Below are 12,198 nucleotides of genomic sequence, written 5' to 3'. Positions count from 1 at the left end.
AAAATGCTGCTCCGTACGATCCATAGAATCGCTTTATATGTATATGTATGTATGTATAGGGTGATATAATCGACAAGACGAAAAAAAAAGGAAAGAAAACAAATAAAAAAAAAACAAAAAAAAAAGAAAAAAAAGAAAGAGACAAGATAGCTTTTCGTTCCTCGATTGGTAATACTAGATGCGATTCCATGGAATGTCGGAGAAACGCTCGTGTAGATAGGATGTTTTCATGTGTAGACACGTAGAAATATAGACGAATTAGATTTAGATCGCGAATGAGTGTGTGGGAGGTGAGTGTGTATATGTAAATGTATATGTGTATGTGTATGCGAAAGAGAGAGAGAGAGAGAGAGAGAGAGAGAGAGAGAGAAAGAGAGAGAGAGGAAGAGAGAAAAAGAAAGAGAGAATGTATTATATGAGCATGTATGTGTATGTATGTATGTAATAAGAAAGAAAGAGAGAGAGAGAATGCAACGTTGAAATCGAATCGGACGAATGTGATGTACTTTAAGTATATATGTGTGTGTGTGTGCGCGCGCGTGTGTTATGTTTGTCTCTCTCCGAAGCGTATCCGCGAGAGTGGGCGTGATTTTTAAAAATGGTGGAAAGGCGATGATAACGATGACGACGATGATGACGACGATGACAATGATAGATGCAAGGGCGGCGAGGATGTCTGGCACTAGCGTAGACTGCGTTAGGTTAGGTAGATAAGCGACCCCTCTCACGCAGCAAGAAAAGTACATACACACGATATACATACATACATAGAAGAGTCTCAAAGGTCAGGAAACAAGCGGCTGCTACGTATATACGATGGCTACGACGACGGTCAGGTGAAGAGGAATAGAAGAAAAGGAACTCAAAAGAAAAAAAATAAAGAGAAAAGAGAGAGAGAGAGAGAAAGAAAGAGCAAGAAAGAGAGAGAGAGAGAGAGAGAGAGAGAGAGAGAGAGAGAGAGAATGAAAATGGAACAAGAAGAAGATGCAACAACAACAAAAAAAAAAGAAAGAAAGAAAGAAAGAAAGGAGTAAAGAAAAGGAATGCGAGAGAAAGAGGGGGCGCTGTTGTTGTTCTTGTTGTCGTGCGCTTGTATTAAAGTCGCCATGTTCTAATTAAACGTGCCGACGGGGTTGTATCAGTCGTCGGCAAAATCAATGTGAACAGTACAGTGTCCAAAGTTGTGTATTGTAGGTGTGTATATCTTTGTCTCTCTCTCTCTCTCTCTCTCTTTCTATCTCTATTTCTCTCTCTCTCTCTCTCTCTCTCTCTTTCTTTTATTCTTTCTTTCTATCATACGTGAAAGAAGAAGAGAAAGAGAAAGAAAATGATGGCAAAGGGGTAGAAGAGAAAGAAAGAGAGAAAGAGAGAAGAGAAAGTGGGAGAGGGAGATGATGGAAAAAGAGAAAAAAAGAAGAGAAAAAGGAAAAAAAGAAGAAAAGAAATAAAGCAAAGAACACGGTAGGTCAGCCTTGGTTGTCGGCGGTTGGCGAATTGGTCGGGTTGCCATGGAGAAAAGCGAGGTATTCCTCCCTAGGTTCGGGACCGCCCCAACGGGAAACCCCCATTCGGGAAATTCGTGGCGTCGCCGAAGCTGCCACATTGCCGGAGGTTTAGCTCGGCTCGGCTAATCGATTCTGCTACCAATCAGCGCCCGCGCTCTTCCACCTTGCTCTCCTTCTCCTCCTCCTCCTCCTTCTACTCCTCTTTTACCTCCTCCTCCTTCACAACCTTCTACGTTGAAACCTCTCTCCCTCTCTCTATCTACCCCGTTCATCATCCTTCTCGACCAAGAACACACCGAACCTTCTCTCTTCTCGTCACCTTTTCGCGACTCCGTTGTTATTCTCTGGAACACCACCTACGTATCTACTTCTTTTCTTTTGTATCTATTCCTATCGTTACAATCTAGCTATTCTGTTTTGTGTACTTCTCCTATTCTTATTTTTCTTCTTCTAACTATTTATCTATTCACTACTATTAATTCACCTACTACCTATATATATCTACTACTATAGCTCACTACTACCACTTTATCTATTACCTATATACCTATTACCATAGTACATTACTATCACAATTCACCTTCTAGTTATATATTCTACTATCGTAATTCACTACTAACTACAAACCTGCTCCTCCATTTTCCAAAAAAAAGTTCTATTTTACAAAGAGACAATCGAGATATAAGCTATTTCTATCCTCCTAAATACTTGAGGACAGTCAATGAAATAAATTTTTTACGTTGACCATCTAATAAAACGACGACAACGGATACGATTTTTATTTTTATTTTATTTTAATCTAAAAAGTCATCGAAGATTTTTCCATTTGAAGTATTCGTATATTTGTTTTATTTTTAATGGTTTCGACTAGTGATTTTTTTTCTGTATCAATATATAGATAATATTCATCGAACTACTTGCGCCATCGAAGAACATCTATCAAATGAGAGAATCTTGACTCAGCGAGGATAAAAACTACTCGAATGCTACTACGTGCATCAAGGTGACATCTTCAAATGATTTTTTAATAGAAAAATCTTTTAGATCGACGACTTCGAGTCTGAATGGAAGTTAAAATGGAAATGTAATTATATATTAGTAGCATCTATTAGATGTTACGTTGATATAGTATTTCCATAATGTAATGCGTATTTGCCGATAGTAATTCTCGGCCATATGAGAGAAAAATAAACTCTGTTAACAATCGATCCACTTTAATCGAATTTTAAATTATTATACAGCTATAATATTTAATTATTATTTTTGGCATAATATAACAAATCAATTAAAAAAATATAAATGATGAATAATTTTTGATTATTAACGATCGAAAGATAAATATAATATATCCTAATACAACGTTGCCATTTTGAAAAATCAATTATACGTACTTTTTATAATGTTTGAGCAGAAAAATAAGTTTCAAATATTTTTCCGCTTTTTTTAATTTATGAAATTATAGGTACTAATATAATATAAAGAAACAACTTCAATTTCTCGTTTACTTGAAGATAATTCAAATATTGCTCGTCTAAGGATGGAATTTCTTTTTTACGACTGTTCTTTCTTTTCTCATTATTCGCTTCGTAATTTCTTCGTCTTCATAATTTAACCGAAAAAAATGCTAATTATTGATCAATCTAATCGATATTTTGTTACTCGATTTCAATTCAATCAAGTCCTGTCATAAAATTCTAGAGGACTACAAGCGACCTCTCACCGTGTAGGATCATGCTTTCTAACTATCAATAAAATTCTCGAATCGTTTTTAAAGTATATAAAAACTTCATTTTCATAATCGTAACTTCTCATATCTGATTGCCTTCTTATGAAATAATAATTAGTGATTATTTTGAAATTAAAAAAAAAATGTTATAAATTATAACTTATTTATTTTTTTAATTGTTATAGTTCTCACTTTATGATAATGATTACAATTGTAAACGATAAAAATGAAAGAAGAAAATTTATCAAATTTATCTTAACATTTTATTTCGCTATCTTTGCTATGCATAACATTACCGACAATTCGTAAAAACAAATCATCGATACATACCTGATTAATCCCTTATAAAGTCCAGAACGTTAATAATATGATTATTCACAGTCGGTAAAACAATTCCAACGTGACAGTTTAATTCTATTAAACAATTTGAAAAAGCTTTATCTTTTTGAAAAGAATTACATCACAAAATGGTGTCTTACGAAAATATTTTATGCATAAAAATAAAGTTTTTTTAAAAATATCTCAATATACATATACTATTTTTACATTTCTTTTATATTTCTTTATTAAATATTTCTTTGCACATACTATTATATTTTAAATGTGTCCATTCTCTTATAATCCAACAAACAAACAGACTATTGACTTACGATAATTGAAATATAATATATAAATTGAAGATTGACGAATCAGCGAATACAATGCATCTGACAAATACAGAGCTGATAGCAATCCAAGATTTGGTAATTGACATTGCTAGATTGTTGAATTTCGAACTTAGAAATTCAATTAATAGTTTTGTTTCAGTTGATATAAAATTAATGTTGAAATCACTAGTCAAAATCATAGACATTTTATCATAATTTTTGATCAAATAGAGTAGCATCTTCTGTGCTATAGACGAGCAATCATGGGTAAAATCAATAATCCGAGAAATTAGTTTATTCGGTGTAATATATATTGCCATGATGAGAATGATTTTCTCATTGATTTGCCCATTCTGTAACAAACAACAAACTGCACATATTTCTCCGGCTGCTATATAGTCGTAATTCACTGCTAAACAGTGGTTATGGCATAAATCTAAGTTCATATGATCGGTGACAATATGATTCTCCTGTTATTTAAACTTTGATAAATTGTAACTACACCTTTCCTACACCAGACTTATTCAATTGGACGAAAGTGAGAACGTCCCCATAACTTAGAGATTGAATAGAATATTTACTTTTGAATATTTACAATATCCAAATTAATAGAGATTCTGCGGTCAGTAATTATTAATATTCTGGACTAATTTTCTTAAGCTAATTATTAAACCAACATATATCAGAGAAGTAAAAATCTTATGAGAAATGATTAACAGAATAGCAAATATCTATATATGTACTTTAGAAATCGCTGATTTTTTGCATTGGTCATCGCACCAACCCCAGCAGGTAGAATCCTTGCGTTTGTATGTTATTTTACCAAATTAAACGATCAATTTTATATATAATCAATTTTATATATTAATTCAATCTATTGCATGTATATATAATAAATTATTTTTATAAAAATTAAAGTTTTTTTTCACAAATCTAAAGTGTTTGCGAGTTTGCTTTCACAAATCTAAAGAATAGTTTATAGTGAATACTCTCGGTATAGAAGGGTTCTGTTTTACCAATTGTTGGCAAAAAAATTTTATTTTACCGAACACTGGCGAAGTAGGTTTCTATTTTATCAACCACCAGTAAAATTTATAAAATAAGCTCTGACTTACTTTCATTCATGTTTTTCCGACCTGACAAAATGACGATATTAGTGCAATACTGTTATATCGAATAAGTGAAAATCATCGATAGCAGTACAATGCAATTTTATCTACTAAGTAAAAAAATACCGATAATTCGTTTTACATCAATATTGCTATTGTTATTGTATTGTTATTGCTATAAAAATACCTTCCATACATACGCCTACATTTAATCATCTTATAAAAACGATGATTTTATAATTATTTAAACAATGTACAATGTACATGAAATACGATAATGTAATATTTAAACAATAGTATATTCCAATAAACATTATTAAACCTCTCAAGACACGTTGAACTTAATATAACTTTCTTCCAACCTTCGTCAATAGTTTAATGTCAACAAGAAGGAATATTAGATTGTTGTGCTACTTACGACGTTAGTTTCCTTTCATACTCTGAAGACCAAAGATCGAAATACTCTCTTTCTTGTATCGCTACGTTTAACCTTATAGATCTGATGATTTTATAATTATTTAAATAATTTAAAATGTGCTCGGAGTATGATTGGATAATATTTAAACAATAGTATATTGATTTAGATATCACACAATTTATAAGACGCGTTGTATATAATATAACTTTCTTTCAGTCATCGTTGATCATTTAATATCCACAAAAACGAAAGTTAGATTATCGTTCTACCACATTAGTTTCTTTTCTCCGAAAACTTTTTCCTTACTCTGAAAACTTTTTCCTTACTCCGAAAACTAAACACCGAAATAATCTATTTTCTTACGCCTGCATCTAATTATTTTATAGTTATGATCATATAATAATTTAAAAAACGTAAAATGAATTCGGAGTACGATAAGATAATATCAAACCCTAGTATATTTTGTAAGACATGATATAACTTGCAAAATTCATAATATAGTTTTATCATACGTTGATCGGCACGAAACAAATAAGGGACTATATTCATAAGAAGCTCCCACAAAATATGGCTCATGAGAATAATTATGAGGCTGTTGAGCCATTTTCGAAAGTTCATTAGAATCTTTCAAGCACAACTCTTACGAGGCGAATCAGATAGGTTCGTCTTCGATTTTGATGAACTTTCACATAATGAAAGTGGATAGAAAATTAGGAGACAGGTATTTTTTCTTAGGTTCAAACACTTGACGGTTTTTGAGAAAATTGGTTATTTTGTCAGAGAAAAAAATTAATGGTAGTTGAAGAACTTACTCATATGCTGCTTTGAAGCAATTGAGTTCGTAATATATCGATTAAGGCATCAGTGTACCGTTTTTGCACCCCATGTTCAAATCCATAAACGATTTTTTTTCCTTATTCTTCTTACTCTTTATTGCGAATATTATAAATAAACGATAGACATATTTTTTTTATTACACAGCAAAGTTTTTTTTTCATTTGGCCAGTTCAGACTTGATACGAAAATTATTATTTTTTCGCAAAATTAATTATATGTAGAATATGAATCATTTCTAAAACAATTCTTTGAATAACTTTGCTTGAATATTTCAAATTCTTTTATTAGAATCGGTTGCTGTACTGCAAAAGCTGACGTTTCGCATACTTGTTCCCAAAGACATCTGAGGAGAAGCTGTAGACACGTATCCAATATATGTAATTCTATAATATGCCTTATTAACAAATTATAATAAGTAATTATACATATGTAATGAAAAAAAAAAGCTTTGCTGTATAATAAAAAGAGTATGTCAATCGTTTATTTATAATAAAGAATAAGAAGTATAAGAAAATAAAAATCATTGATGAATTTAAACACAGGGTATAAAAATGTTAACGCTGACGTCTCAACTACTGTGTCACTAAAGTGAGTTACTCATAAGTAGTAAGAGTAAGTTCTTCAACTGTGATCAATAGTTTCTTTCATAAAATAATCGATTTTCTTGAAAAGCGTCGAATGTTTACTTCTAAAAAAAAGTACCTGTCTGCTAATTTTCTATTCCCTTTCGCTGTATGAAAGTTCATTAAAAAATTGACATTAAAAAATCGACGAAAGTTGGATGAAAATTATTGTTTATATTTAACGCGTCTTATGAGCTATGTGATATTTAACTTAATATACTATTGTTTAAATATTATCTCATCATACTCCGAGTACATTGTAAATTATTTGAATATTTAGAAAATCATGGGATCTGTAAGATGATTAAACGTAACAATAGATAGTATTTCGATCTTTAATCCTCGGAATACATAAAGAAATGATCGACGAAAAAATTTATATTATTTATAAAACGTGTTAAGAGCTATTTAATGTTTAATGTATTATTATTTAAATATTAGTTTAATATATTTTCAGTATGTTATACATTGTTTAAATAATTATAAAATTAGCATTAATTATAAAATTAGTATTAATTTTTAAGTTTTCGCATTTAGAAAGAGAGAGAGTTCCGATATCTACTTGTCGAAATCCGTAAGAGAACTGTATTTCAATAACAATCAAAGTCAATAGAAAGTTTGTTTTTGTTAACTTTGTAAAAAGGTAATGATCGTGCGTTTCGATATTTTACTCCATTTAAATATTTATTTATATTTATAACGATTAACTTTGTTAAAGCAAGGAATGGCCAAAATGAAAAAAATTGAACAAAAACGATTCGGCGCGAAACTACTTATAAATACTTATAAAATTTATTCATAAGATCCATTAATATGAACGACTGAACATGTATTTACTTATTTTTATCATAAAATAATCAGTCAAAAGTTTATTAAAATGCTAGTGGAAGTTACTGTAATTTCTCCGTGTATGAACATGGCGGACGTATTTCTTTGGGTTTGAAATGAATCAGAAAATTTGAACATCGATTTACGCATGCCTAACAAGAAAGCAATCGTCTACTTCACGAAAACTAATCACATACCACTCTAGAGTTTATATGAAATTCAGTAGCGAGAATAGAGGAGCTTCTCCTTTGTCGTAAAGTTACAGGGGCGCCACTATAAGAAATTTTTTTGTTACGAAATATATCAAAAAACAGCATTCACGCCAACAGCAATTTTTGACGTAATTCCTGAACAAAATTTTAATGAACAAAATCTCATTTTAAAAAGGTTAATTTAAGTGAGGACTTGGCCTTTTCGATTTTTTTTAAAAGCTTTATTTTTTATGCATAAACTATTGTCGAATAAATATCATTTTTTGATAACATTTTATTCAAAAAAAAAAAAAAATAAAAATAAAGCTTTTTCAAAAGTTCGGTAAATTCATGTCCTCATTTCAACTTTTATCTTTAAAATGAGACTTCGTTCATCAAAACTGTTGAAGAATTACTTTTATACTCATTGTTAACATAAACCATTATAAAACCAGGAGTAATGAACACAGTCTTATCGAATAATGTTATGTTTAACATATGTGCGTGCGCCCGCGTGCACTTGCGTATGTGTATGTAAGGGTGATAAAGCGGAGATTACATATTCTCGGTTTTGCATGTAATTATACGATATGAAGTAATCATATATATATAACATATATATGTATGACGAAATATCAAAGACGCCGTATGTTTGTCTGTCGACAATCAACCAACAAATTCTTCTCATCGATATTTATTCTAAGCGATTCACCCGAACGAAATAAATGCCAACTGTCGCTTGAAGCGATTAGAAATCATATTTCTTTATGAGAATTTATTTAACAATCTAACGAACAATTAAAATGAGTACGAAACATTTAACCACGGGTAAGTATAAAATAGAATTAAGTTAGAATAATTAGAATTATTGGAGATATGTAATATTTCATAATTTTTTTTAGGATCAGTCGCACCACCTATTGTACCTGGAAAAATACGTTTGTATAGTATGCGTTTTTGTCCATATGCTCAAAGAATACATCTGGTTTTAGATACCAAAAAAATTCCGTATGTATAATTTAATTAAAAAATTTTTAATCACGAATTACATATCTTTTACATATATATTATTTTTTACAGATATGATGTTGTTTATATCAATTTAACCCAAAAACCAGAATGGTTCTTAGAGAAAAATCCTTTTGGAAAAGTTCCTTGTATAGAATTAGAAGGAGGAGAAATATTGTATGAAAGTATTATAATAGCAGAATATCTAGACGAAGCTTATCCACAAAATAAATTGTGCCCATTCAGTCCTTTTGCTAAAGCTAAGGATAAACTATTGATTAAAAGATTTAATGGAGTTATTACCAATATGTACAAGGTTCTTACAGAGTGATTATTTTAATTTTGATTATATATTTTTTTTTCATTGGATGTTTTATTTATTTTAACTATTCTTTTACTACTTTCTTATATTTTATAATCATAACCTTAAAATGCTACTATGGCTGAAATAGATTAGTTTTCCTTTTTATGGATTCTAATTTTATGTGATATTTTTTGCAGCTATATACTGGAACAACAGTAGATCGTGATTTATATAATGAAGCTTTATCTAGTTTGGAATTTTTTGATAGAGAACTTGTCAAAAGAAGAACTCCTTTCTTTGGAGGTACTTCACCTGGCATGTTAGATTTAATGATCTGGCCGTGGTGCGAAAGAGCAGATATTATTCGAATTTTGCGTGGAGATGAATTCATAATATCTCGAGAACGCTTTCTAAGATTGGTAAGCTAAGAGCTAATTTTGTTTGTTATGGAATATCTATATATCAAAAGTATATTTTATATATGTTATAATATTTTGGTATATGTAGTTCGAGTGGAGAAATGCTATGAAAGAGGACCCTGCAGTTAAAGAAAGTTATTTGGATGCTGAAATACATACAAAATATATGCGTAGTCGACTTGCTGGAATACCTCAATACGATTTGCTACTTAATCTTTAACTAAAAATATGTGATAATAAAGACCTCTAAAACTTAACTCATTAAAGTTTAAATGAGAACATTATAACTTAATTAATAATTGTTTATACATGTCTACGTACAAATAACTAACTTAAAAATGATAAAAATTTGTTCAATACTATATTGAACTATGATGCTGCATTTATATAATATATAAATAAAAGATTATCAGATTTACAATGCTTAACATAAAGCAATCTTCTTTGATATTTTATTTATAAATTTTTTTTTTTAATATGTATGTATATGTATATATATAAATATAAATAACTAAATGTGTATCAATGTTATACAGTGACATAACAAACATCGTTAATTAACTTGCCTAATGTATTTTAATGCTGTTGATCTACTTCTATATTATCGATATTATTTGTATAAAATGTAAAAGTATATTGTAATATATTTATATTTAATTTTTGTTTTGAATAAAAAACAAGTATAGTTCTGTAATACAAAAATGGTAAAATATATCGGTATAGTTATACCGATAATATTTGAAACACATAATACAGTTCCTTATACTGTATGTACAAAATGTTTGGAAACCTCTCTTGTATTAAACATACAATACAAACCATAAATTAAAAAACAGATAAAAATAATGCTAGCTGCAATCATGAAAGATCGCGTATTCTCTTTTCGTAAACTATATAATTTTTGTTCGTTTATTTTAAGAACTGTTTTAACTTCTTCTAATTCATTCTCCAATCTTTCACGATTTTCAATGGTAAGTAACTTAGTTTTCAATCTTTTTTCTATTACTTCTACTCGGTGTAATGATTCCTTTAAAGCATCTTCGACGTGAAGCATCTAAATAATAACAAAAGATAGGTTATGGTAAGTACTAAGTAATTGGAGATACATTTACAAATAATTTATATCAGATACCTTAACCATGACAGTGTCATTCTCAGACATGTTTTGTAATTATATCACCTCTTTTAAATTAGAAATTATCTTTTGAAATATATTTACAATTAATCTTTTTGCTAGTATATAATTGCTGTGTCACGTATAGTCATTATACATCTATATATATATATATATACACATGTACGTATGTGTGTGTGTGTGGTGCATATATATTATCTAACGACTGCGTAGATACAATACATTAACTTCAGTATTGGAAAAAGATCTATAGAGTGCATGTGAAATATTTGGCCAAAAAAGGTCATATTTAATATTTATTCAGTAAAATGTTATTTATCAATTATATAATATTTCATTGATAGTTAAAAAGAATAAAAATAGAACTTTTCATTTATATTTAATATCTATTTACTTAGATAGTGAATAAGAAAGGTAACCAAAAAAAATAAAATGACGCGAGGTGTTGAACTTATTAAAAGTATTGTTGAACGCATATATCAAACAAATGGCTTTGGAAAATGTATGAAGAACGTATGTGTTTTTTTGCTGATGTTTTTTTTTCTTTTGTCATTCTATTCAATTGTACTGTGCATATCTCATAATTCAAGAATGTTAATTAAATTTATACATATATCACGTAGGTGAAAATACTTTCTGCAGGGGATGGCAAATGCAAAGCAGAATTTACAGTTTCTGATGAACATTTAAATTTAGGAGGCTCTTTACATGGAGGTTTTACAGCTACGCTTGTCGATTGTGTTTCCACTTATGCTTTAATGACATATGGGACTAATGCCCCAGGAGTTTCTGTAAACATTAATGTTTCGTAAGAAATTTTACTTTATCTTTATTATTTTATTACAATATTTATATTAATATTGGTGTACATTATCTACATTACCATGCAATCTCAGTTTCATCATTGACTATTATTTTTATACAGTATGTATTCCATTACTGTATATATATTTAGCATTTCTCATAATAACTTAACATAGAGCACGCAAATTGTGTAATAGGATTTAAAATATTTCTTTCTATTTATAATATATATGTATCTAAATTTTCTTCATTTTACATATGTCAATGGCACAGATATATGAAAGCTGCATTTCCTGGTGAACTGGTCACAATTGATGCTAAAACTATACGTGCTGGACGTACTCTAGCATATCTTGCAGTAGATCTTACAAAAAATAATGGCAAAGATATTATTGCTAATGGCCAGCATATAAAGTTTATCGCATGAAGAAATCTCAAGGATTTTATAGTTATTATGTAATATGTTACATAAAGATATGTATATACATAGATATTTAAACAAAAACATTTACTTATCTCAATAATTAAGATAATTTTCTGATTGATGTATTCATAAAAATATATTAAAATTATTGCGAAGTTTTTAGCGAAATAAAATTAATTGTAAATATAATCCAAAATATCTGCAGACATTTATCAGCATC

General features: G+C 29.4%; 4 protein-coding genes across 4 annotated transcripts in view; 3 read left to right on the top strand and 1 right to left on the bottom strand.

Annotated features, from left to right (window-relative positions):
* Ets65A (DNA-binding protein D-ETS-3) overlaps positions 1–2,682 on the top strand; it is a 32,781-nt gene extending 30,099 nt beyond the window's left edge. Inside the window, exon 7 of the mRNA XM_035880165.2 lies at positions 2,404–2,682. The gene's annotated coding sequence lies outside the window, so the exon portion shown is untranslated. The remainder of the gene's footprint in view (positions 1–2,403) is intronic.
* A 5,608-nt stretch (positions 2,683–8,290) lies between these two features.
* Positions 8,291–10,030, top strand: LOC118447773 (pyrimidodiazepine synthase). The gene is made up of 5 exons (XM_035880107.2): positions 8,291–8,712; positions 8,787–8,892; positions 8,965–9,208; positions 9,394–9,615; positions 9,704–10,030. Exons 1-5 carry the CDS (start codon positions 8,688–8,690, stop codon positions 9,833–9,835), a joined length of 729 nt encoding a protein of 242 aa, XP_035736000.1. The 5' UTR covers positions 8,291–8,687; the 3' UTR covers positions 9,836–10,030.
* LOC146873132 (uncharacterized) lies at positions 9,565–10,906 on the bottom strand. Its single transcript, XM_085655662.1, has 2 exons — positions 10,748–10,906; positions 9,565–10,669 (listed from the first exon to the last, which is right to left on the bottom strand). The coding sequence occupies exons 1-2, from the start codon at positions 10,775–10,777 to the stop codon at positions 10,376–10,378; spliced, it is 324 nt and encodes a 107-aa protein (XP_085511788.1). The 5' UTR covers positions 10,778–10,906; the 3' UTR covers positions 9,565–10,375.
* Positions 10,906–12,155, top strand: LOC118447774 (acyl-coenzyme A thioesterase 13). The gene is made up of 4 exons (XM_035880108.2): positions 10,906–11,032; positions 11,149–11,263; positions 11,374–11,558; positions 11,828–12,155. Exons 2-4 carry the CDS (start codon positions 11,183–11,185, stop codon positions 11,979–11,981), a joined length of 420 nt encoding a protein of 139 aa, XP_035736001.1. The 5' UTR covers positions 10,906–11,032; positions 11,149–11,182; the 3' UTR covers positions 11,982–12,155.
* The last annotated feature ends 43 nt before the right edge of the window (positions 12,156–12,198 follow it).

This window comes from Vespa mandarinia, chromosome 3, assembly GCF_050613455.1.
Source record: "Vespa mandarinia isolate Hongniang chromosome 3, ASM5061345v1, whole genome shotgun sequence".
Classification (NCBI taxonomy): Eukaryota; Metazoa; Arthropoda; class Insecta; order Hymenoptera; family Vespidae; genus Vespa; species Vespa mandarinia.
The sequence above is the reverse complement of the archived record's forward strand: the minus strand, read 5'-3'. Positions and strand labels throughout refer to the sequence as shown.

Bases quoted from the DNA above. Each gene is read 5' to 3' on its own strand.
- LOC146873132 (XM_085655662.1), bottom strand. From the start codon at position 10,777: ATGTCTGAGAATGACACTGTCATGGTTAAG. The intron at 10,670-10,747 runs GTATCTGATATA...GTTATTATTTAG, and splicing joins ATGACACTGTCATGGTTAAG to ATGCTTCACGTCGAAGATGC.
- LOC118447773 (XM_035880107.2), top strand. From the start codon at position 8,688: ATGAGTACGAAACATTTAACCACGG. The intron at 9,209-9,393 runs GTTCTTACAGAG...TATTTTTTGCAG, and splicing joins TTATTACCAATATGTACAAG to CTATATACTGGAACAACAGT. The intron at 9,616-9,703 runs GTAAGCTAAGAG...TGGTATATGTAG, and splicing joins GAGAACGCTTTCTAAGATTG to TTCGAGTGGAGAAATGCTAT.
- LOC118447774 (XM_035880108.2), top strand. From the start codon at position 11,183: ATGACGCGAGGTGTTGAACTTATTAAAAGTATTGTTGAACGCATATAT. The intron at 11,264-11,373 runs GTATGTGTTTTT...TATATCACGTAG, and splicing joins TTGGAAAATGTATGAAGAAC to GTGAAAATACTTTCTGCAGG. The intron at 11,559-11,827 runs GTAAGAAATTTT...TCAATGGCACAG, and splicing joins TCTGTAAACATTAATGTTTC to ATATATGAAAGCTGCATTTC.